The following is a 25,890-nucleotide window of genomic DNA, read 5'->3' as shown; positions in this document are numbered from 1 at the left end:
AAAGTTCCGGCCAGCGCTAAGGGCTGGATCGGAGGCGGCTGACGTCAGGACGTCGGCTGACGTCGATGACGTCACTCCGCTCGTCGCTATGGCGACGATGTAAGCAAAACAAGGAAGGCCGCTCATTGCGGCCTTCCTTGTTTATTCTGGGCGCCGGAGGCGATCGGAAGATCGCCTCCGGAGCGCCCTCTAGTGGGCTTTCATGCAGCCAACTTTCAGTTGGCTGCATGAAATAGTTTTTTTTTAATTTAAAACAAACCCTCCCGCAGCCACCCTGGCGATTTAATCAGAACGCCAGGGTGGTTAAGTGACTGTGTGTCAAAGTTAGAAAAAGTGGACGGACCCAACAACAACCAAATACATACCTGTGCAACGCCGGGCCTTCTGCTAGTACACAATAATAATAACACTATTCTCAGCATTACCCTCTTTACTTCAGGGGAACTGTAATGCATTTACCTTAAATCATCAGGTTACTTCATAGTCCACAGCAGTCAAGTTATATTTTCCAACCCGAAGTACAAATATAACAATTACAAGCTAGTATACATAGTCATCGAAATTCACTGAGCTCACTGAGCTAAAAATAAACTGACAAGATAAACAATTGTATTTATACTCCTAAGAAATAACTTTTTTAGAATCCCTAGTTTTATTTTCTGTTTACAACCTGTAAAAGTTGGTTAAATGTTTTATTGTTTCAGCTTTCACTCAGTTTTTCAGTGTCCCAGAGCTAAAATATATGACCTGTTGACCTTTTTGTAATCTATCCCCTGCACTCATAAACTGTTCTCTCCATAAAGAGTTTTATGACTGTGATTCCTTACCAGTGAGAGTTACAATATAGTTGCTATGTAACGATCGGTGTAACACAGAGAGGGTCTGATTACCAGTGAACTGCAGTATCACCGAGAATACAGAATATACCCGATTATTGATGATCTGCAGTATCACCGATAATCAGATATATCTACTAACCTCTGGACACCTGAGATAACAAGTGAGTGTTAAGTGCAACAGCAATACCTTGAGTACTACACTAAAGTATGTTCCTTCCGTTGGCCTAGACTCTCCCGAGGGAGGAGCTAGGCTAAGAGTAGGAAGGACAGAGTGTGAGTGACACCAGTGAGAGGGTGTCACTAACAGGTCTGGGAACTGCCTCTAACAGTAAGGCCAGTTCTCGAGGACGGTCAATCCAGGTTGTTAACACACAGACAGATACGGTACAGATTCAGGAGACAGATACGGAATGCAATAAACAGGCAGGGTTTGGCAACGGAGTATCAGAATAGCAGGTACAGAATCAGGAGGCAAATACAGAGTCCAGAAACGAGCAGAGTTTGGCAACAGGATATCAGAAATAGCAAGGTACAGAATCAGAGTACAGGAGGATAGTCAGGCAGGCAGAAGGTCATAACAAATAATACAGTTCAATATTCCTAACGCTAAGGTGTGAGGTCCGTGATCGTCAACACCTTTGGAAACTATGCTAGAACACAGATACAGACAAGGCCTGAGTGCTACCACGTAATGATCGCAACGCCAGACACCAGAGGAATGACCAGCACCCAGTATATATACACCAGTGCTCTCCAGCACCTCCCTTAAGTGCTGGACCAATGAAAGTGGCTGCAATTGTCAGCTGAACGGCCTGGTCAGCTGACCCTCCTCTGACTGCCATAAAGGCCCTGCCTCTCTGCGCGCGCACGCGTCCTCCTAAACCAGTGTGGACTATCAGTCCCAGCCACACCAGTCATGTGTTGCAATGTTGTTGCTGTATGGGATGCGGAATCTGCCGCCACGCTGTCTGAGCGTGCGGCGCTTCCTCCGCATTCCGCCCCACTGAGAGAAGCAGGCCTATGCGTACAAACCGCTGCGTCAGACGCGGCGGTTTCTCCGCGTTCTGCTATGCCAGCCGCGGAAACAGCCGCCTCATCCTGCGTCCATGCGGCGGCTTTTCCGCGTTTCTTCACATGCTATAGTCCTAAGAAGAAAAGGAACACAGCCTAGGTATTTGTATGCTTGGCACTGTACATACACACCTCTATCTCATCGTGTCACATGTGACATCTTAAAGGATACCAGAGCCATAAGCAATTGGAAAAACGTCACTTAAATGCCCCCCTGCAGCCTCTTCCGGGTTGGCGAGTCGCGCAGCACTCACCGACTATGTCTACGTAGAGCGCTCCCAGCCATGCCTACATGCTTGCGTCTGCACACTCGCCAACCTGGAAGAGGCTGCATGGGGGCATTTAAGTGGCAAAGGAGGGGGATGGAGGAGAACGGGGGGAGGGTGAGCGATGGCTTCCCATACATGCTTGCTCCCATCCTTTTTCCAATTGCTTTCGGCTCTGGTATCTTTTAGTTTGAGTTCAATTTTAAAACAGTTCCCACTTAGTAGTACAGCTCAAGTAACTGCATCCAAAGTGTTGTCACACGCCCTTCCACACTGCAATTTGATTGGCTGCTCTCACATGCGCCCTTCCACACTGCAATTTGATTGGCTGCTCTCACATGCGCCCTTCCACACTGCAATTTGATTGGCTGCCTTCACATGTATTATTAGGGTAACACATACTTTTCTCGTTATCCTGCTTTTAATACTTCTGTTGCATATTTTATTATAACCGTGAGTCATTCTACAAACACAGGAAATGTACTTGGAGTGAGTTGGTTCACTGCTGGTCATGTTGGGTTCCAGCAGAAGGAGTTAACAGGAGAGATGCAATTATGGGGGGAGTGGAACAAAATCAGTCTGGTTCCCACATTTAGTCAGCCCTCTGCCAGCTCAGGCTGGTCCGCTGATGCTTAAAGCAGACTTTGCTCAGCTCACATTAGAATCAAAGCGAAGCACTACAATAAGGCAAAAGAAGTTGCAATGCCTAACTCTAGTCTTTTGTTTTAAAGTGAATTTATGTCAAACAAAGTAGCATAATGACACAAAAGGCAGACATACGCAATACAATAAAGGACCTCCGAGGTGAAAATAAACAAATGCGAAAAACAGTTGTATCTGTCCTCCTTCTCCTAAAAATGACTTTTTTTTAGATATTCCACAGTTTTATTTTATATTTAAATCTAGTTTACTATTTTATTGTGTCTGTTGAATGACACCTTCATTGAAGGATACCAGAGCTCAAAGCTATGAATTATGGACCCTTTTATCTCTTTACTCTTCTCGGAAGCCATTTACTGACAGGAAAGTGTTTTATGGCTGTAATTACTTATCAGTGAGGGTTATGCTATAGTCTGACCCAGTCCCGACCCGGACAAAAATTGTCATTTGTATATCTGATGTTTAACTCTTTCAGGCAGAGAAAGAAAAAAAGAAAGACAGCAGTTATTTGTGTTCTAGGCACTGTACATACACATGTCTATCTCATCATGTCACTTGTCACCTCGGTTGTCCTTTAAAAGGTCAAAATGGGAAAAGTTTTGTAAAATGGTCATCTTGTGCTCTGTAAAGTCACTTAAGGCCCATACCCACTAAACGATTTTTTTTTTTTTGCGAACGATTTTGCAGGACATTTTTTATGATATCACGCGACATAGTTTGTGAAACAGTGTTTATCAATACCTGACACCTGTGGTGTTTGTTAGTTTTTGAACGACCGACACGTCCGATTAAGACGTTTGGTTTTTGCCGCAGTCGTGTAAACAATTGTTCATTTCCGCCACCGCAAATGGCGATTGCAGTTTCGGTCAGATGGATCGGGGAACGATCGTTCTATGGTGGAGATCCCCATCTGGCCAGATCAGCCGGGGGTTATTTAGCTTTACACCAGCTTGTTACAGTGAGCCTGAACCAAAAATTCTCATTAGGAAGTTAAATTCATATAAAATATGGGTGATGATGTGGACTTATCTGCTCCCTGCTTACTTTTGTAGTCTATAGGATAATGAATTCATATTTTGTTTGTTTGTTAGGAAGAAATGCTTTCTTGCTTTCTCAGACTAAGTGAGAAGGGTTCTTATGGTTCCCCTGAATCTCTGGACTGTTGAGAACACCTCTCAACAGTCCAGAGATTCAAGGGAACCATAAGAACTGTTCTCGTGTGTAAAATTTTATTTGGTAGTAATGGGTTTTCCTTTTTAGGATGTATAGAAACTGCAAAGAAATTTTTTTGCAGTTTCCAGTGGTAATTTTTCAATATTAGAAATTAAACAATGAATTAGACTGCCCCTGATGAGTCCAGATAGGAGGACGAAATGCATAGGGTGGAGCAAGCAGTCTGACGTATGACGTCATCGCGCCATGGAGCCCGGCCGGCATAGCGCGCAGGAATCCAGAAGCCCTAGCCGAAAGACGAACGGAAAGCAGGATACCCGCCGGAGGGGGGCGGACATCAATAAATTGAGATACGCGAGATACAAGTGAAGGAATCTGTAAGTGCAATTGCCAGCAGGCTTTGGCTGAATTGTTATGACATAATACGCTATGATGTTCTGTGTTTTATCTTTTACTTTTTGGATATTAAACTGATCGTTTTGGAAGTGAGGCTGCTGAGCCATTCTGTTGACAAAGTGTTAATACCACCAGTGACTAATGGCCCATACTCACGGGCAACTTTTTGGCATGTCGCTAGCACACGGGAGCGTGTGCGCGACATGCCGGCGACAGCTCGTCGCCAGGTCCCTCCGCATACACACGGCGGAGGGACCTGGCAACTGATGCGGCGGAAGCTGTCGCTGTTGTCCCTCCCCCCGCCGGAAGCGCCGTCTATTTGCAATTATGTTGCTGTCGCTAGTCCGCGTACTCACGCGGACTAGCGACAGTTGCGGCAGAGATGCGGCAGCGACTGTGGCCAGGCGATTGACCGCGCCAATCGCCTGGCGACATCAGCGACGGGCGACAGTTCGGGGTGCGCGCCCGGGCAATGCCGCATACTCACGGGCAACCTGTCGCCGCAACATGTGCGCCCCGCATGTTGCGGCGACAATTGTAGCCCGTGAGTATGGGCCATAAGGATGGCCTACATCTGGTGAGCCGCTCGAAGTACTCAGTGTGTTGGGAAGTTAAGCGAACGGAATGGTCACCTATTCAGTGCATGGAGTGTTGAATTAACACCTGGGAGGATTGTTCTTATTGCTCTCTGTGATTGATCGACTCGAGACAGTATCACACTATGTGAGATTTGTTTACAGGTACTAGTGATTGAGGAGTACCGTGCGGCAACAAGCTCTGTTGAGCTGAGTATTGTAAATGAATTAGACTGCCTGCTGTGGGCAACAAGACAGTTCTTTATTTAAAACACTTAGAGCTCGTTTCCACTAGTGCGGTGCGAATCGCCGGGATTCCACCGCTGACGAAATCGCATGCGGATGCGATTCCACATGCGTTTTTTGCCGCGATTTCGCATGGGCAGGGTATATGCGAATTTAACCATGTCACTGCCTGGTTCAATGTACATTAGTTTTCATGCGAATTCGCACGCGAAATCGCGGCAAAAAAACGCATGTACGTTTTCCCTATCAAATACATAGCCTGCGAATCGCCTGCATTCCACACGCAGGCGAATTCTGCAGGCTCTACCGTGCAGAAAAATCCTGCACAGAAAAGCGTAGGAAAAAACTGACAGTGGAAACAGGGCCATCCACTTGTATTGGTTATGCGAATCCGCATGCAGACAACGCATGCAGATTCGCTCTAGTGGAAACGGGCCCTTACACTTAGTTGTGTTAAAAAGTATTGCTACTAAGTAAAAAAAAAAAATACTAGGGAATAAAACATATATTTCATTACACCAAAGATTCAGGGTAATGAAAATCGTTCTGCCATACACTGAACTCGGTTGCAGGGAGGTTCTTTCTTCTAACTGTACACACATTAGGTATTTCTTGGCTGAATAGCCTTTTATTTCCCACATGATTACTGTAGTCTTCACAGGGGAAACACCAAAAAACTAATGTTAATCTATTTTGCTCAACTGAGCACTTGTTTCAGTGCCATTTGGGAAGGAGCAGGAGTGGAGCTTCTCACACTTCCACCTGAGGAAGTCGGTGTTCTCCACAAGATGCATTTTCAATGCTTCAATAATTTTTTCCCCCTAATTGGTAAATGTCATGATATGGAGGTAGTTGGTTCCAGACTTTTTGCTGCCTGAGGCAAACTTGTGAGGATACTCTCCCTCTCCATAAGTGAAACAAAAGTTTGCTTTCTTAAAACAGAAAAAAATTGCGATAATTCAGGTTGGAGTGAGCTTGAGATGTCTCCCAGTGCAACACTGCTGAATATATGCAAATTAACCATTGTACCCTTAGAAGCTAAACACACCCCCAGAACCGCTGGAATGCAATGTCAGCTTGTTAATTTGTACAGAACCATAATAATCCAACATGCATACAGACTGTTTTGGGTTGTTTGATCCTCATCAGTGCATGGCATGGATTAATTTGGCTCTATGCAGTAGGGCTTGTAACACCGAGAGGTACAGACTAACCAGCAAGCTCATGGTGACCCAGAACTCTTTGGAGTGTGTAAGGGACTACAATGGTCCACTTAGGTCTCCCTAAGTGGATTGGTCAGCTCTCCCTGTCTCTCTGTTTATCAGAGCGGTATGGAAGAATAGATTGCGCTGTGCCCATAAAACATGCCTCTTTCACCCTCCTGGCCCACTTCACTGCAGTCCTCAGCAGCGAGATCTGAGAGGCGGTAACAGGATAGGGCGTGTCACTTTGGAATCAATGATACCCGGTGTATAAGACGACCCCTGACTTTTCAGATGATTTTTCAAGGGCTAAAAAGTAGTCTTATATGCCAGAATATACAGTACTTATTGTTTCAGCTAATCACCACTTTTAGATCGCTTTTTTTTTTTTTTTTTTTGCTCTACCATGAATAGAAACTCCTGTGGGCTTAATTAGATCTGTACACAGAACTAGCCAGATCCAGAAAGTTAATGAGTGATAGCCTCCAGATTAATTAATTAGCTGTCAGGTACTAAATTATTAGTCTCTGAATCTACAGTAGCTCCATGCAAAATTCCAGTTCAGTTTGAGGTGCTTGAGTCTGACTACTCTCTTACCAATGGCAGACTTTCAGTGGTTTCTAATTGACCTGTGGAAGCGGGAAACACCCACGAAAATGCATTGTTGTCTGACCTTACTTTGTGCAATACACTTTTGAAAGAAAACACAGAGTCATATTGGCTGTTTTTGATATATTCAGGAGAGGTAAGCCAACTATACCTCTCCTTTTTAGCTATTTTTAATTATTTTATTATTTTGCATGCTTCCACCCACCAGTATACTTCAACTCAGTCAGAGGACTTTCTCGCTTGCAGTAGAGCAACAACTTGTTTCAAAATCGGAATCCACGCTTTCCTCAAGTTATAAAACGGCACTCCCCGCTAGTTGCTGGCAATCACTGCAGCCATTGGCTGAATCCTGTCAGACCGTAGCAATGGCTAGCACAGGCATGGGCAAACTTGTCCCTCAAGCTGTTAAGGAACTACAAGTCCCACAATGCATTTGCCTTTCATGTCATGACTGTGGCTGTCAGACTCCTGCAATGCATTGTGGAACTTGTAGTGCCTTAACAGCTGGAGGGCCAAGTTTGCCCATGCCTGGGCTAGCAGATGGTTAGTTAATGTGCGATGTAAGATTGTGCACAGGACCGATCCTACGTTCAATGGGGTCTGGGGTAAAAGTAACTTGGGAAAGCCCCCTAATGCCCCCCCTCCCAACCAAATCATCCCCAGGGCCCCTGAGCCAGCTGCCAGGTCCTGTCAACCCCCCCCCCCCCCCCCCCCCCATCACACAATATCATTAGGTGTCCATCATATGTCTCCTAAAAATCATTTTTGGGGTTCCTGATATTCACCTTCTCATTTTCCTGTGCAGAGTAAACACACAGCATCCCCACTGTCATGGGTCACCATAGCTGGAGGGGAGGAGGGGCACCTTGGGGGGCCCACACAGGCTCTGGGGCCCTATGGCAATTGCTCCTTTTGCCTGTATGGAATCGCCGGCCCTGATCGTGCAGCCATGCTCTTTTTCCTGAATTGTGCAATTACCATGGTTACGGTATTGCAGTTCCTTCACCCACCTTGGCTTTTGTCAATAGGGCCCAATGCACATTTCTTACTACAAGAAGATTTATGCGTGCTCAATGCCAAGCTTAACCCTTACAAGTCTGGCTGTGCAAATCTGGCTAAATTGGCTTACCATGAGGCATTGCTCATGCAAAAATGCATTTGCTTTCGCATGCCAAACTCTGCAGGGTCAAGAGCTAATACCGCGAAGCGGTTGCCCTGCGGGAATTAGTTCATGCTGCAATAGCACTATCCAGGAGCGCCACGGGGAGGCTTCCCAATGCCCCCATACAACCGGGGGTACTGCGGGGCCCCAGGTTCTCTCATTGCCTAGGGACCACAGTGTTACCCCGGAGGGGGAGGCTGAGTGGCGTGGACGACCCCCCCAAGCGTGGCCAGCAATGCCTCATGATAAGCCAATTTAGCCAGATTTGCACAGCCAGACTTGTAAGGGTTAAGCTTGGTGTTGAGCACGCATAAATCTTCTTGTAGTTAGCATTTTCCAATGCACATTTCCAAGTCACAGGACAGAACTATAACTTCAGACTGGGAATAATGCATTAAATACAGCTTGTTTACTTTGAATTTTCATGGAAGGAAAAGGTCACCCTCCACAGTAACACGTCCACAATGCACAATCCCGTCTGGATGCCCACTCAGAACAAGGCCTGGCAGGCAGCGAGTGTGGACAATTATAGCCGGACTTAAAGGTCACGAGGAAAGCAAGAGTCTACCACACGGAAGAATGACATTATTAATCTTCTGACTTTTCAATTGTTACTTAAATGCCTTTATGGACTGTTAATTCAGTCCAGTCATGCTATATATGGCTGGACTTGTGTCTGTCACACATAGTTAAATAGAGCTTAGCACATTCAGTAGCCCTATCCCATAGAGCCATGTCAATCCCTGCCATGCACTGAGGAGGACCAACAGTCCGAAACCGGCTGTCTGCATGGTGGGTTGATGTGGCTCTGTAAAATGTAAAGCTATAGGCTTGCTAGACTCCAGCGGTTCTGGATGTAAGCCTGGCTTCAGGGTTATAATGAGATCATTTGCATATTCAGTAGTGATGATTTGCGGGAGACCCCAGTCACTCACTTAAAGCTGAATTATTGCAAATACCTTCTGTTTTAAGAAGGCAAACTACACCAAGCATTACTTATTAGTAGTAGGAGGGTTTTTTGGCCTTTTGTAGTGTAGTCCCAGATCTGTCTATTCTATGGGACATGCAATGACAATACAGGTGTCACCAACAGAGGAGTTGACACCAAGCTCCAGGCTAAGTGAGAGTGGAGTAATAAGGCTATGTAAATATAGACCAGGCTAGTGCAAGTAGAAGGAAAGTAATCTTTGGATTAGGTCCTCATAGAAATTTGAAAGCTTATGTGATTTCGATTAACTTCCTAACACACAGATAACAGTTTACTGTATAGGATTTTTTTTAAACCTGTAAGAGTAGGTCCACACTTGTCCAGTTGCAGATCGGATCCGTTTCTAAAAAAAAAAAAATATATTTCTCTCCCTGTATTTCAGTTTTTTTGTCCTTTTTGCAGCATAGGTTTCCAGTCCGTGGTAACATATTTCCAGCCATGGCCGTGTGTGTGTGTGTGTGTGGGGGGGGGGGGGGGGTGCCATGCTGGAGGGGGTAGCATCCAGGAAGGGGGGCAGCATGCACAGCAGCGGGAGGGGGGTTGGCACTCTTCCTCACCTGGGTCCCCCCTTCCCTGCTCCCCCTCCAGCTAGTTTCTTTTAAAAATTGTATTTAAATCAATGTATCAGCAGGCGGCGAGCAGGGAATTAACTTCCTTGTGTTCCACTGCTTGCCGCGTCACTTCCTGCAATGCCGCCCTCTATGCCGCCCTCTGTAGTTCATTGGGCGGCATTGCAGGAAGTGACGTGGTGAGCAGTGGAATGCAAGGAAGTAAGTTCCCCTCTCGCCGCTTACTGAAACATTGATTTAAAATCGATTTTTTAAAAGAAACCTGCTGGAGGGGAATCGGTGGAGGGGGGCTCCAACCCCCCTCCCGCCACTGTGCATGCTTCCCCCCCTTCCTGCCTGCTAACCCCTCCAGCATGGCGGCCCCCTCCCCACCCACAGGCAGGGCTGGGACACTGGAAACTGATCAGTTTCTGTGTCAAAAGCTGCCTGTGTAGAGGGGGATCTGTTTTTGCATTAGGTTTCACTACCCCTCCGTGTATCCGGGGTCTGTAAAAATCCTGCAAATCCGGACCTTCCGTTCAGGTTATTAGCACGGATCCCCCGGAACGCACACTGATCCGTTTTTAAATTAAAGTGGACCCGAGATGAAAAACTAACTATACCAAGTAACTTGTCTATATATGCCCTATAAACAATAGGAAAGGAACACAATTATGCAATGTGTAAAAGTTCACCTCGGATCCACTTTAAGTGAAGACGGACACTATTTTTAACATTAGTATCCTTGGCTCTGTTTTGATCCGGGCCAAAAAACTGAGCCACGGATACGTTTTTTAAAACAAGTGTGAACCTTCTCTAACTGATCCTATTTCACTCAACCGAAAATTAAAAAAGATATGTTTGGTATTTATCCCTTGACCTTCATTATCCCTTGTATTTGTTTATTAACTGTGATCTGTGTTATTTTGCAGCCTGTAATGTGGCCTATACAGATGCAACAGGTGTGCTCACCTCTCCAAACTACCCCAATAACTACCCCAATAACAGGGAGTGCATCTATACAATCACCACCGACATGAACAGTCAGATTATGTTGAACTTCACAAGTTTTGCACTGCAGTCATCTTCAAGCTGTACCAGCGACTATGTGGAAATCAGGCAAGTAGAAGCCCTTTTTTTTGTCTTTTCCAGGATTTTCTATACATTCTATAAAGAAAGTTGATGACGGCAGTGAGGGTTAGTCAGAGAGATGCCAATACCCCCAAGCTGCATTCATTCGCATGAAGGTTGTATCAACCATTCGGATGGCAGCTTCAGGATGGAAAGACGACATTGTTGCCCCCAAGACAGTTTTGTGACATTGCTAAGAAAGGGAACTGTCAGCACCAAACTACAATATTTACAGAATTAATGGAACTAAGTTGGGCTTTTGTAAAACTATGAATGAAAGCGGTTTAAAGCAGAGGCGGACTCATGGGTGGGGGCCAATAGGGCCATCGCTTCAGGCCCCGCGCTTGAAGGGGGCTCCCACCGCAAGTATGTTCACTTAAAAGCTCCCATCAGGCTGACTGAGGCTCTTCCCGTTCGGCTCAGGCTCTGACCCAGCGGCGCTCGTCCTTGATGCGCATGCACAGTCACTTGCATGTGATGAAGGATGCGTGTCGCCGGGTAAGCACCTGCGCAATACCGCCAACCAAGCCGACCAGGAAAAGCCTCAGCCTGTAGGGGCTTTTTTTTTAGGAGAATGGAGCCTGGAGGCGGAGGGGGCTGGAGGGGTATAACATAAGCTGGACTCACCAGGACTGTAACAAGTAATGTATCCAGTGGTACTGGCTGTGCTGAAACTAATGTAGCCTGTAATTTGCAGACTCCAGCAGCGGGTTCAGCAGAAGAAACAAGTGTTATCTAGTTACTTCTAGTTAAGTTCATCCAAATAATTTCACATTCAAAATGCTTCCGAATTATTACCGTAATTCAGTTGGTTAAAGGCCACTAAACCAGTATAAGAATAATTACAATACGTAATGTACCGTAATAAAACGGCAAATGGTAGTACCATTCATTACGTATTGTAATTGTTCTTATATTGGTGTAAAGCTTGGTGATATACAGTGGGATGCAAAAGTTTGGGCAACCTTGTTAATTGTCATTATTTTCCTCTATAACTCGTTGGTTGTTACGATAAAAAATGTCAGTTAAATATCTCATATAGGAGACACATAAAGTGATATTTGAGAAGTGAAATGACGTTTATTGGATTTACAGAAGGTGCACATTTGCACAATAATTGTATAAATAAAATTAGGCAGATGCATACATTTGAGCACAGTTGTCATTTTATTGATTCCAAAACCTTTAGAACTAACTATTGGAACTCAAATTGGCTTGGTTAGCTCAGTGACCCCTGACCTACATACACAGGTGAATCCAATTATGAGAAGTGGAAGCAGTAAAAAAGGGCGCATATGGCTAATGAAAAAAAAAGGGCGCTGCCATAGACTGCAATGCAAAATATCGGCTATTGGGGCGCCCGGCAGGAAATTTGGGCGCCCGAGAAATAGCGGTTGCAGGGATCGTGTTAAAGCTAATGTAACCCCGGTTTAAAAAAAAAAAGACAGATACTCACCTAAGGAGAGGGAAGGCTCGGTCCTAATGAGCCATCCCTCTCCTCTTCCGGTGCTCCCGGTGCTGCGCTGGCTCCTCCGTTCTCATCCCACGCCGAGGGGACTTTGGAAGTCTTCGGGTGCCGAGTCCTCCCGAAGACAGGCGGCGCCCACGCGAACGCGTCATAGAGGGCGCTTGCACGTGCGCAGTGTAGAGCGGCCCGTCTTCAGGAGCACTCGGGCTCCCGAAGCATTTCCTAAGCCTCCCTTCGGCCGGGAGACATTTGACCGAAACGGTCGATTACCGCTACAGGGGGAGCCAGCGCAACAGCGGGGACTGGGAGAGGAGAGGGAATGCTCTATGGGACCCAGAGCCTCCCTCACCTTAGGTGAGTATCTGACTTTTTTTTTTAACCGGTTCCCATTAGCTTTAACAAAAGTTTTTGTTTACAGAATAAGGTTTATTACAAATATCGTTTAAAAATTTGTTTTGACTTTGTGTTTTACTTATTTTTTCATTTTTAAATTTCTCTTTCAGGATGTTTTACTTATTTTTTTGTTTTTAAATTTCGCTTTCAGGAGTGTAACAAGTAAATTTTCGTTTACACTTATTTTATCACTTAAAAATTAGTTTTCATACATATAATGCTTAAATATCGTTTTCAACCTTATTCTATTAGAAATACATCGCTTTAGGTATTAACTTTGTTTTTTAGACTTATAATGCGTGGATTATAGTTTTTAGATTTATCTTAGTAATATATTGCTTTTAATATATCAGTTATTTTAGGATTTTTAATGCGTACGTGATTGTAAGGCTATTTATTCTAACATCTATCTATCTATCTATCTATCTATCTATCTATCTATCTATCTATCTATCTATATATATATATATATATATATATATATTATCCCTTTTTCTATTTATAATAGTATTAATGTGTAGGTGATTCTAAGGCTATTTATTCTATTACAAATATACCTGTATAAATTATTCTATTCATGTTATTTATAGTGAAGTATTTTAAGGATTAAATATATTATTGTTTATATGTGTGTAAGGGTGTTTGTGCAGTGGGGATGGTTAGCGTTAGGCACCACCAGGGGGATGGCTACGGTTAGGCACCACCAGGGGGATGGCTAGGGTTAGGCACCACCAGGGGAGGTTTAGGGTTAGGCACCACCAGGGAGGTCTTAGGGTTGGACACCACCAGAGGGGTCTTAGGTTTAGGCATCACCAGGGAGGTCTTAGGGTTGGACACCACCAGAGGGGTCTTAGGTTTAGGCACCACCAGGAGGGTCTTAGAGTTAGGCACCACTAGGGGCTTGTTAAGGTTAGGCACCACCAGGGGATATTTAGGGTTAGGCACCACCAGGGAGGTCTAGGGGTTAGGGATAGGTACAGGGAGGGTTCTGTATGAGAGTAAGGTTAGGTATAGATACAGTATAATATTTGTAATATATAAAATGTATTAAATTATGTATATTTACACAAAGGGGGGTCTAGGGGTTAGGGATAGAGATAGGGAGAGATCCATGCGAGCCTATAGTTAGGTATAATTGCAGTAAAATACCTGTAAAATCTACCATTGTGCTTCATACAATTGTAAATATCGTTTTTTGTTAAAGACGCTATTTGATGTTTCATTTCGTTTTTTGTTATAGACGGTATTTTGCTGTTTCATTTCCGTTTATTGAACCTATTTAGCACTAGATTTTCGTTTATAAGGTATAAACGAAAAATATTGTTTTACATTAGAACTTATAATTTTGGCTATATCCCGCCCCCTTTTTTTTCCAGGCGCCCTTTTGGTGCATGCGAAACCAATTATGAGAAAGAGTATTTAAGGTGGTCAGTTGTAAGTTTCCCTCTTCTTTTAATTTTCTCTGAAGAGTAGCAACATGGGGGTCTCAAAACATCTCTCAAATGACCTGAAGACAAAGACTGATCACCATCGTGGTTTAGGGGAAGCATACAGAAAGCTGTCTCAGAGATTTCAGCTTTCTGTTTCCACAGTTAGGAACATATTGAGGAAATTAAAGACCACAGGCTCACTTCAAGTAAAGGCTTGAAGTGGCAGACTGTAATGATCGCTGCTGCAGCAAGTATTGCTGGAAGTAGTAGTGCTGCAGCTCAGGCAGTTCTGATCTCTTTCCATGCAAGCTGCATAGCTTTGTCTGCCTTTCCCTGCTGTCAGCTTGTGACTGATTATCATTCACCTGTGTGGGAATCTGCATGTCTGCTCCCATTGGATGACCTCAGTATAAAGATCTACTTCCTGCAGGACTCCTCGGGTTTTCATAGCTTCAGTTTAAGCCTGTCTTGCTGTTGCTTTAGCCCCCGATCGTGTTTCTTGTTCTAAAGATACTTTGCTGGTCTTTGCATCATATATTGGTTCATTGCCAATATATATGCATACCAGCACGTTTATTATTTTCCTTGTATTCGTGTTACGTTGATACATCAGTGTCGCTGATGTATACGTACACGAACTGTTTATATCCTGTGTGCAGTTAGTCAGCTTTCCAGCACGTTTTGGTAGGTTGCGCGTATCGTGATCACCCGTGCTGAGTTAGTTACCCTGCTCCTGGTTCTGTTTTTGGATTGCGTTCATCTCTGCGAAGAGATAACGAATCTTTCTAAATCCTGTTCTGTTACCGTTTGTGGATTGCGTTCATCGCTGCGAAGAGATAGCGAATTCTTCTGAGTCCTGTTCCCTGTATTGCTCCAGTCCTAGTCAGTGTTCCTGCTTATGTCATATATCGGTTCATTGCCGATATATACATATGTTAGTCAGACGTTACAAATAGTTTCATTGATAGCTGTAATTGTAATACGCTAGGAAAACATACTTATTGTATATTTGTCTGTTACGTTCATCTATCTTGATCCTGCTATTTCCTTGTTTCCTTGTGCTAGTGTGTGTACCTCCTTCACGTCAGCTCATGCGTTGCATGCTGACTGTGGAGAATACACCACCAAGCCTTACATTATGAAAACCCCATTACCAATCCCCATTGTGGGGGGGATTCCCAGAAAGTATGACACTGTTAATTATGGTTCCTGTTCCTTTAAGAAATTTGAAGAACTTAACTCTGAAACAGAAAATGAGTTTTTCTCTGAATGTGCCAGGTTCCTGGCCAATCCCGATCTCCAAGCGACTCCTGTTTCAACCTGGGCACTCCAGCTAAGTTATATTTTGTTTAAAGGGGAATTGTTTCAGTGGGCATTTGATGTCCTCAATCATACCAATTTGAAAGAGAGACCGCTGGAATTTCTAGCGTTTGTGATCCATAACTGGCTGCGCAAAACTAATTTGCCTTACCCTTTTAATGAACTCCTGGCAGCAGGCCAATCAGCTGCTCCTTCAATTGCTTGCAAAAATGATCAGCAAGTAGAGAGTGTTCCTGATAATTTTCCTGCAGCTTTGAATAAATTACCAAAGGCAGCAGGGTCTAAGGCAAAACGCAAACGTTCTAAGAAACGTGTCCGATCTGCAGAGTTGTTATCCTTAGCGACTGAGACCTATAATGAGATTCTGCCATTAACAGATAATGAAATGCAATTGTCTTTCAGGGGAGTTAAATGGACTTATGAAACTACTAATGAACTTTCATCACTGGCTAGGGAAAATAAAGATTTTTGTTTAAAAGAATTATCTGAGTATGATTATGAGGAGATATTACAGAGTATTGAACAAATCAACTTATTTGTGAAGCAAGGGAAGTTTGCATACACTACAGTTCAACACTTGCTACAGGTATTGGAGATTCTTAAGAATAAGGAATCTGCCAGTCATCTGCTAATTAACCCAATACATGTCCCTGCCACAATCATATCTGCAAACTGTGATCAGCCTGAATGTTCAGCTAAGTATGCATGGGATCCTCCATTCGAGAGGGGAGAGATGGAAGCCCTGGTCTGTGAATGGAAGAATGATTCAAGTTCATTTTGTCAATTTTACAGTGCAAAAAGTGAATTCGTATTGAATGCATGCATTAAGTCGGCCTATAACCTAATAGAGATTGGTGTGTGTAGGTATGACTTTGTGGCTCCATTGATTGATGTGTGGGAACTGATTTTGGATGATTTTTATGTGACTCCGAATTCGCAAATTTGGCGTTCTGACCCGCCTGCTTCAGCACCTTTGGCTGATTCAGCAGGTGATTCGGAGCTCTTTTTGTGTGAAATTGAAGCTCCTGCAATTCCACCCTGTACCATGGATAACTCAGTGTTACTTCCCAGTAAAACAGAAGCCACTGATACTTTCTTAACCTTGCCCTGCACAAATTTCTCAGCAGAGAATCCAGAGGTCCTGCTAACTTCTGAGTCCAGCCTAGCCAGTACTCATGACTCTTTGTTCAGTGACACAGACATCAGAAAAATCTTGCCTGCCTCTGCAAACACTTCTGCAGAAATTACCTGTGTTAATAAAGTTCAACTCCTGTCTGATCCAGCAGATGTCAATAGATGCATTACATTATCTTCTGAGTCCCAGCAATCCTGTCTAGAAACCTCAGAACCCCAGCATCTGAATTTCCCAATTTTACAAATGAATGGTGATTCAGATGCGCAAACATTGTGTCTTGATCTTCCTGTTTCTACACCTCGCTCTAGTTTCGTGAATAGCTCAGAGCATCTGCTATGTGAACCTGAAATCGCAGAATTATTACCTTGTTCAGAAAATGTTCCAGTAAATTTGCCCTGTATCGTGAATAGCTCAGAGCATCTGCTATGTGAACCTAAAATCGCAGAATTATTACCTTGTTCAGAAAATGTTCCAGTAAATTTGCCCTGTATCATGAATAGCTCAGAGCATCTGCTATGTGAACCGGAAATCGCAGAATTATTACCTTGTTCAGAAAATGTTGCAGTAAATTTGCCCTGTACCATGAATTGTGCAGTAGATCTCTCCTATGAAGCTCAGGTCACAGAATCCTTATGCTGTCCAGCAGGTGCTTCCATGGTTTTGCCCTGCAATATGGACTGTTCAGTGATCCTGTCCAGTGAAGCTGGAGTCGCAGAGTCCTATGCTTCACCCAGTACTTTGGATACTTCAAACCCTCTAGCAGAAGACTCTGAGGCACTGCTTACCTCAGTGGGTGTTGCAGCAATATTCACTTGTTTAGCAGCTGTCTTAGAATTAAAGTCCACTCTAAATAAACTTGATGAATCTTTGTCTGATGAAGCAGAAGTCATTGAAATATTGTCCTCGTCAGCAAGTGTCTTAGATACCTTGCCCTGTACACAGTCTGATTTAACCAATGTTGTTGAGTCCCTCTCCAGTGTTGTAACAGCCGAGGAACTCCAGCCCTGTCCTCTGAATGTTTCAGAAGTCTTGCCCTGTAACATGGATAATTCTGATTCTCTGGTCAAAATAACAGAAGTCTCAGAATTTCAGTCTGATTTAGTAAGTGTTCCTGAAAACCCGCCTGGTATCTTGGAAAATTCTGATTCTCTGGCCGGTGTGGCAGAGATTCCGGAGTTCCCTTCCTGTCCAGGGAATTCCTCAGATTTGCCTAGTCCAGTGGGGGTTTCTGCAATACTGACTTGTTCTGCAGCCCCTCATGAGCTCCAATCCAGTGTATTAGATGGGTCTCTGTCCAGTCCAGAGGAAGTTGTGGAGTCCCTATCTAGCTCCGTTCATACATCAGAAGACTTGTCCTGTCTTGTTTATGCCCCTGAACCTGATTTGTTAATAACCTTGCTAGAATCAGAGACATCCAAGTCTGTTCCTGCATTCTTTAGTGAGAGTCCAGTGCTTGTGAAGTCTAGTCATGATGAATTTTTGTCCAGTCCTGGTTTCGGTCCTATCTTGGCTGACCCTGAGGTTCACAGTTCCTTGACATGCCCAGAGGTTTCTCTTGTGCCAGTGTGCCCAGATGTGCTTTGTGTGCCAGAATGCCCAAGTGTGTCTAAGGTGTTAGCATACTCAGATGCTTCCTTAGGGGAGACATGTTCTGATGTTGCCAGTCTGCCTGCATGCCCAGAGATGGTTCTGGTCCCTGAAAGCCCTGATCTTGATGTTTGTCCTTGTAACCCTGACTCAGGAATTGCCATAGGTTCCATGGGGGTTCTTGATAATTCTCCATGTGAGCCTAAAGGGCGTTCTGACCTTTTGGGAGCTCTTTGGAGCTTTAAAGTGTTCTGGGAGATCTCTGAGGAAGCTTGTCCTGGTACCTTGGACTGGTTCAACAGTGGGTTTTGTGTTGGTAAAGACAGTTCCGGTGGGCATTGCAAAGGCTTTGGCATTTTTGGACGGTCCCTGGAAGGCAGTGGGTATCGCTCAGAGAGCTTCGGGGGGCTTTCTTCTGAAAATCATGGTTCTGATGGGTGTCACACTGAGACTTGTAGTACTGATGGGCATGGTTCTGTAGGTTCTGGTTCTAATGGGTCCAGTCTTGTGATGACTGATTCTGGAATTTGGTCTTGCCGGGCTGTCCCGGTCATCATGAATTATCAGTTAGGTTGTCTCCTTGGGAATGTCAGTTTTGAGAGGCGTCTGGTATCCGCCTTTAAGGGCGGGGGTACTGTAATGATCGCTGCTGCAGCAGGTATTGCTGGAAGTAGTAGTGCTGCAGCTCAGGCAGTTCTGATCTCTTTCCATGCAAGCTGCATAGCTTTGTCTGCCTTTCCCTGCTGTCAGCTTGTGACTGATTATCATTCACCTGTGTGGGAATCTGCATGTCTGCTCCCATTGGATGACCTCAGTATAAAGATCTGCTTCCTGCAGGACTCCTCGGGTTTTCATAGCTTCAGTTTAAGCCTGTCTTGCTGTTGCTTCAGCCCCCGATCAGGTTTCTTGTTCTAAAGATACTTTGCTGGTCTTTGCATCATATATTGGTTCATTGCTAATATATATGCATACCAGCACGTTTATTATTTTCCTTGTATTCGTGTTACGTTGATACATCAGTGTCGCTGATGTATACGTACACGAACTGTTTATATCCTGTGTGCAGTTAGTCAGCTTTCCAGCACGTTTTGGTAGGTTGCGCGTATCGTGATCACCCGTGCTGAGTTAGTTACCCTGCTCCTGGTTCTGTTTGTGGATTGCGTTCATCTCTGCGAAGAGATAACGAATCCTTCTGAATCCTGTTCTGTTACCGTTTGTGGATTGCGTTCATCTCTGCGAAGAGATAGCGAATTCTTCTGAGTCCTGTTCCCTGTATTGCTCCAGTCCTAGTCAGTGTTCCTGCTTATGTCATATATCGGTTCATTGCCGATATATACATATGTTAGTCAGACGTTACAAATAGTTTCATTGATAGCTGTAATTGTAATACGCTAGGAAAACATACTTATTGTATATTTGTCTGTTACGTTCATCTATCTTGATCCTGCTATTTCCTGACTATCCTGTCCTGTCTTTGTGAGGCACGCCATCGCTGCAAACGCATTGGCTGCCTCATTCCAGTCTGTCTTGTTGTGGACGCTTGCTGTCACTAAGTAGCGGCTAGCAAGCAAGCGTTCATTCTGTCTACCTGTCCTGATCTCCTCAGTTCTGGTTTATGCGCTCAGCGCTACTTTGCGCTGAGACGTTATAGCAAAAGTATTGTTTGTGGCTGTCGGATCTGCACCGGCTCTGTGCGCCACAATCTCCTATTGGAGTCAGTTCTCCCCTCCACTATACTAGGGATAGCCTGTTTCCTTGTGCTAGTGTGTGTACCTCCTTCACGTCAGCTCATGCGTTGCATGCTGACTGTGGAGAATACACCACCAAGCCTTACACAGACCAAGAAAAATCTCGGATAGACAGAAGCGACGAATGGTAAGAGTCAACTTCAACTGCTGTATGCGAGAGTGATGCAGAGGAAGCCTTTTCTCCATCCATAGCACAAACAGAGCCGCTTGAGGTATGTTAAAGCACATTTGGACAAGCCAGCTTCATTTTGGAATAAGGTGCTGTGGACTGATGAAACTAACATTTAATTATTTGGGCATAACAAGGGGCATTATGCATGGAGGAAAAACAACACAGCATTCCAAGAAAAACATCTGCTACTTACAGTAAAATATGGTGGTGGTTCCATCATGCTGTGGGGCTGTGTGGCCAGTGCAGGGACTGGGAATCTTGTCAAAGTTGAGGGACGGATGGATTCCACTCAGTATCAGCAGATTTTGGAGACCAATGTCCAGGAATCAGTGACAAAGCTGAAGTTGCGCCGGGGCTGGATCTTTCAACAAGACAACAACCCTAAACACTGTTCAAAATCCACTAAGGCATTCATGCAGAGTAACAAGTACAACGTTCTGGAATGGCCATCTCAGTCCCCAGACCTGAATATAATTGAAAATATGTGGTGTGAGTTAAAGAGAGCTGTCCATGATCAGAAACCATCAAACCTGAATAAACTAGAGATGTTTTGTAAAGAGGAATGGTCAAAAATACCTTTAACCAGAATCCAGACTCTCATTGGAACCTACAGGAAGCGTTTAGAGGCTGTAATTTCTGCAAAAGGAGGATCTACTAAATATTGATTTCATTTCTTTTTTCTTATGCACCTGCCTAATTTTATTTAAACAATTCATGCACACAATAGCCGATATTTTGCATTGTAGTCTATGGCAGCGCCCTTTTTTGTCCATTAGCCATATGCGCCCATTTTTACTGCTTCCATTTCTCATAATTGGATTCACCTGTGTATGTAGGTCAGGGGTCACTGAGCTTACCAAGCCAATTTGAGTTCCAATAATCAGTTCTAAAGGTTTTGGAATCAATAAAATCACAACTGTGCCCAAATGTATGCATCTGCCTAATTTTACTTAAACAATTATTGTGCAAATGTGCACCTTCTGTAAATCCAATAAACGTCATTTTACTTCTCAAATATCACTGTGTGTATCTCCTATATGATATATTTCTCTGACATTTTTTATTGTAACAACCAACGATTTATACAGGAAAATCATGACGGTTAACAAGGTTGCCCAAACTTTCGCATCCCACTGTATTTCTAGGCGTCAGCGTGTATGTCCCAGGCTGTGGGTCTCGCTCTTCACCTAGCTATCCCTGCCTGGCACACCTCTAACTGACACCTACATGGTCCCTGTCTGGCACACCACTAGCTGGCCTTAATTAGGACTTAGGCGATCAGGGCATACAAGCTGGCAAGGATGACAGGCAAGTCCCCAGGTAACAGACAATCCAGATAACATGTAAGAGATATCCAATAACAGGCAATGGTCGGTCCAGGCAGCAGGCAAGAGAGTATCCGGTAAACAAGCAAGGGTCAATCCAGGCAGCAGACAAGGGAGTATCCAGTAAACAGGCAGGGGCCAATCCAGACAGCAGACAAGAGATATCCAGACAGCAAGCAAGTGTTAATCACAGCAGAATAGTCAAATACAATCCAAGGTCAAAGTCCAGAATATCAAACTATGATCAGAGTGTGCATCCAGCAACTAGCCAAAGCTATGCTTATCACGGGTGATGACTGGGAGCACTCTGCACGTTTAAATATCAATCATTCTCCAAACAGTGGCCGGCCACCTTCCGCACAACCAATCACACAGCATGGCCCTGTCAGGTAGAGATCAGCTGACATCGCCCCAGTCAGCTGAGCGGGTCAGCTGACTATTGTTTACCATCAGCGTGTGCGGACTGTGAGTCACTGGAAGGGCCGGCAGCGGGGAACAAGCGCCGAGACCCGGGAGTGACAGATTCTGCCCGGGTCTCGGCGGCACTCTATAATTTACAAGCACATTACTTATAATTGGTTGGCTTAGTGGCCTTTAACAAATTGTTTTTAAACAATAATAAGGCGTACTGCATTAGAGGCAACCAAGCCCGTGAGCGTGGTGGTAATGTGTATGGCCTGCATTTATGGATCTAGGCCCCGCACATGACACTTGCCCCAGACCCTGCATACTCTAAGGCCGGCTCTGTTAAAAGTGTGTGTGACTGGGTTTGCAATATGAGGAGTGTGTGCTGTGGACCGTGGTATGCACGTTCACCAACAAGGGCATCAACTCCACGTTCATATCTATGCATTCCATGGGAGATGGATGACATGTTCAATTTACGTCCGATGTCCATAAAAATTAAGCAGGTGAGGACTTTGCGTTCCAACCCTTACTACAACAGGCACAACGGACAAATCAGATCTTCTCTAAACAGATCTTATGATCTACACGGGATCCATCAACATGTCTGTTCCTCCACTGTGGTCCTTTCCAAGATTAGCGATGGAGTCACCAGCCACACGTGAAGTTCTGCTTGCTGTATGACTACAGTGGCGCCTCATGTGACCCGGCAGCACGTTACAGGTCACATGGGACACCGCTGTAGCTATGGATACTACATAAAGATCCCATCACTGGAACGCTGAGAGTGAAGCAGCACCACGCATCTAAGGAGAAGGGGACGGAGAGTGTGAGGAGGGGGACATTTGAGGAGCGCGTGATTCACGCTGTTTCATGGACGAACCGCCGCTGATAATACCTTAGACTAGTCAATAGGCTCAGATGGTTAGATTTCCCCTGTACATTTTGTTTAAGTTAAAGAACTAAAGAATTTTTTAAATGCACTTTAAAATGTAAAATGAGAGCTTCCTATATCGGGGTCATAGTTACTCATTGTCTTCATCTTTATAGCTTTAAAGAGAATCTGTACTGTAAAATTCTTACAATAAAAAGCATACCATTCTATTCATTATGTTCTCCTGGGCCCCTCTGTGCAGTTTCTGCCACTCCCTGCTGCAATCCTGGCTTGTAATTGCCATTTTTATCCAGTGTTTACAAACAAAAGACATAGCAAGTGATACGCTGAGAAGAGCAGAGTGTGTGAGTCATACAGAGTGTGCAGGGGGCCTGGAGGCGGTGTGTATAGCTTCTATCCAATCACAAGCAGCACAGCACATTCCACACATTCCAGCCTCAGCCGACAGAGTCGACAGAGGAGAGAAGATTAGATCATATAACCGAGATAATACAGACATTGCGCAAATAGGAAAGGCTGCAGTTAGACAGAGCACATTAGAACAGGTATAGGTATAGGATAGAAGAAATAAGGATGAACATTTTGTTACAGAATCTCTTTAACATCAAGTTTGATCTGTTAATGAACTGTCATTTTGTTCCCCTCAGGAACGGTGGTTATGAAGTATCTCCATTACTGGGACGGTTTTGCAGGGAATGGCCCCCATTAGTTATATCCCATAGTAATAAACTTTGGGTGAAGTTTAGGAGTGACTCCAGCGCCACAAACACGGGCTTCTCAGCTCACTGGAGCTCTGCCACCACAGGTAACATTACATTTCTGGATCACTTATTTCTTCCACTATTAATCAGAATTGTTTCAATATGACATGCCTTAAAGTGGTATAAATCTTTCAAAACTAACATTTCAGTAATTACTCTTAGTTGCATAAAAGAATAGTTGAAAGCATTACCAAGTATTCCCTGTGTCTGAAAGCCTTTATTTTTGCTGCAGATAGCATTAGAAGCTTGCTTATCTCTTGTCATCGGCAAAGGCAAGAATCTCCCTGTCCCTGTGTCTTCACTCTGCCCCTCTCCCTCCCTCTGCTGAATAGACACAGCTGAGTCACTTCAGCAGAAAAGGAGGGGGTTAGACACAGGTGCAGAGAGATTCTTGCCTTTGTTGATGACCAGAGAATGAGATAAGCAAGCTTCTACTGCTCTCTGCAGTAAAAATAAACAATTTTACAAACAGGGAATATTTGGGAATGCTTTCAAATGTTCTTAAAGTGTAGTTACTATAATTTTAGTTTGAGGAGTATATTCCCATGCTATATATACACACGCTAGACCTTGGCCATCGAAAAAAAGGGATCTCCAATGAACGAATGACCTCGGTGCACATTTGAATTCAGCAACGGCAGAACGATGGTCTGCCGATCGGATCATTACTGGAAGCGAGGAAATGAGGACCCAGAAGTGTTAGATTTGCAACACGTGAGTAGTTTAAATGGGCTGATCATTTGTCATCAATCATTTGTTAAAAAAACTTACAGCACTTATCGCCTGAGACAATCTGCCTGGATGGATTGATCACATGGACGATTCTCCACCGACCTGTTGTTTATCTTCATTTCCGAGGACTGTGGTCTGGCATGTGTATGGAGCCTTAAAGTCGAGTTACACGCATCTTACCCACTCTTCCTGTTTTAAACCTTTGCAGCAATTTTTAAGAAAAGAAAATGTCAAATGATATACATGACAAATGTTACTCATATTAAGATTCTTATACTAGGGTCATCCAGAAAGTAACAGCCGTTTGCTTTTATTTGCCACGCAAGGCATTCTTTCTGTGTAACGTCACTTGCATCTGTCAGGTCAAAGAGGCACTGCAACGTCATATACTGAAGAAGAAGGCACAACATTATTTAGGATATTAGGTATTTAGCCCTGCCCTCTAAGGGTTGTTTAGTTTGGGCATGCCCGTTTCTAGGGGCGGGCAAAGTGGGGCATTGCCCAGGGTGAAGTGGTGGGGGGTGAGCGCAGCAGAAGATGTCATTCACCTCCCGAGATCCACGCGCCGCATGTCTACTTTTTCCTGCTTATAGGCGTCCTGTATCATGGTGGAAGTACCCTTTATGATATCATCACATGGGGCGCTGTTACCATGATACAGGATGCCTAGAAGCAGGAACAAGTAAGTACATGCAGCCTGTGGATCCTGGGAGGTGAGTGACAATTTCTGCTGCGCACTCTGCTTTGGGGGACTTTGTGGCTATCTAAAGAGGGGGAGGGCTATGTGGCTAGCTATAGGGAGGTTCTCTGGCTACCTATAGGGGCGCTCTTTGGCTACCTAAAGGGGGGGCTCTCTGGCTGCCTAAAGGGGGGCACTCTCTGGCTACCTAAAGGGGGGTCTCTCTGGCTGCCTAAAGGGGGGGCTCTCTGGGTACCTAAAGCGGGGGGCTCTGACTACCTAAACGGGAACTCTCTGGCTACCTAAAGGGGGGGCTCTTTGGCTACCTAAACAAGGACTCTCAGGCCACCCGAACAGGGTAAGGGGCTCTCTGGCTACCTGAAAAGGGGGCTTGCTGGTTATCTACAGGGTGGGGGCTACATGTGGATAAATAATACTGGGGAATCTGGTTAACTATATTTAGGGCTACCTAATACTGGGGCGCACCTCTGGCTACTGCATCGCAACAGTGTGCACAAAGTCTATGGGGACGCAATCGAAACACCCTCACCCTGGGAGGCCTAGAAACTGCCCCGAGCCTCAGCCTAGGCTATGATGTCTCAAAGCATTCTCCTACCAGAGCATTCTGGAAGACTTGGGCTTGATTCACAAAGCGGAGCAAACTGTTTAGCACGGGGTGTGCTAAACAGTTACCACGTGAAGTGCCATTCGCGGACTTTTGCACGTGCAAAGTGCCGCGATTCGCGCGATCGCTGACTTTTGCGCGTGCAATTTGCCGCAAATTGCGCGCGCAAAAGTCCGCGATCGTGCGAATCGAGGCACTTTGCGCGCGCAAAAGTCCGCGAACGGCACTTCACGCTAAACAGTTTGCACGGCTTTGTGAATCAAGCCCAAGGTGTTGTTTCTGCTCATCTCAGAACACAGCAATGCTCCTAGCCAACAGTAAAGATATCACCACCTGTGATACATTTCAG

General features: G+C 44.7%; 1 protein-coding gene across 1 annotated transcript in view; it reads left to right on the top strand.

Annotated features, from left to right (window-relative positions):
* The window catches only part of CUBN (cubilin), a 298,563-nt gene that overhangs the window by 97,650 nt on the left and 175,023 nt on the right, over nt 1-25,890 (top strand). The window contains exons 23-24 of the mRNA XM_068238249.1: nt 10,668-10,854; nt 23,392-23,549. Of these exons, the coding sequence (XP_068094350.1) occupies nt 10,668-10,854; nt 23,392-23,549 (345 nt within the window). The remainder of the gene's footprint in view (nt 1-10,667; nt 10,855-23,391; nt 23,550-25,890) is intronic.

This window comes from Hyperolius riggenbachi, chromosome 5 (genome assembly GCF_040937935.1).
Source record: "Hyperolius riggenbachi isolate aHypRig1 chromosome 5, aHypRig1.pri, whole genome shotgun sequence".
Taxonomy (NCBI): Eukaryota; Metazoa; Chordata; class Amphibia; order Anura; family Hyperoliidae; genus Hyperolius; species Hyperolius riggenbachi.
This window is presented reverse-complemented; position numbering and strand designations above follow the sequence as displayed.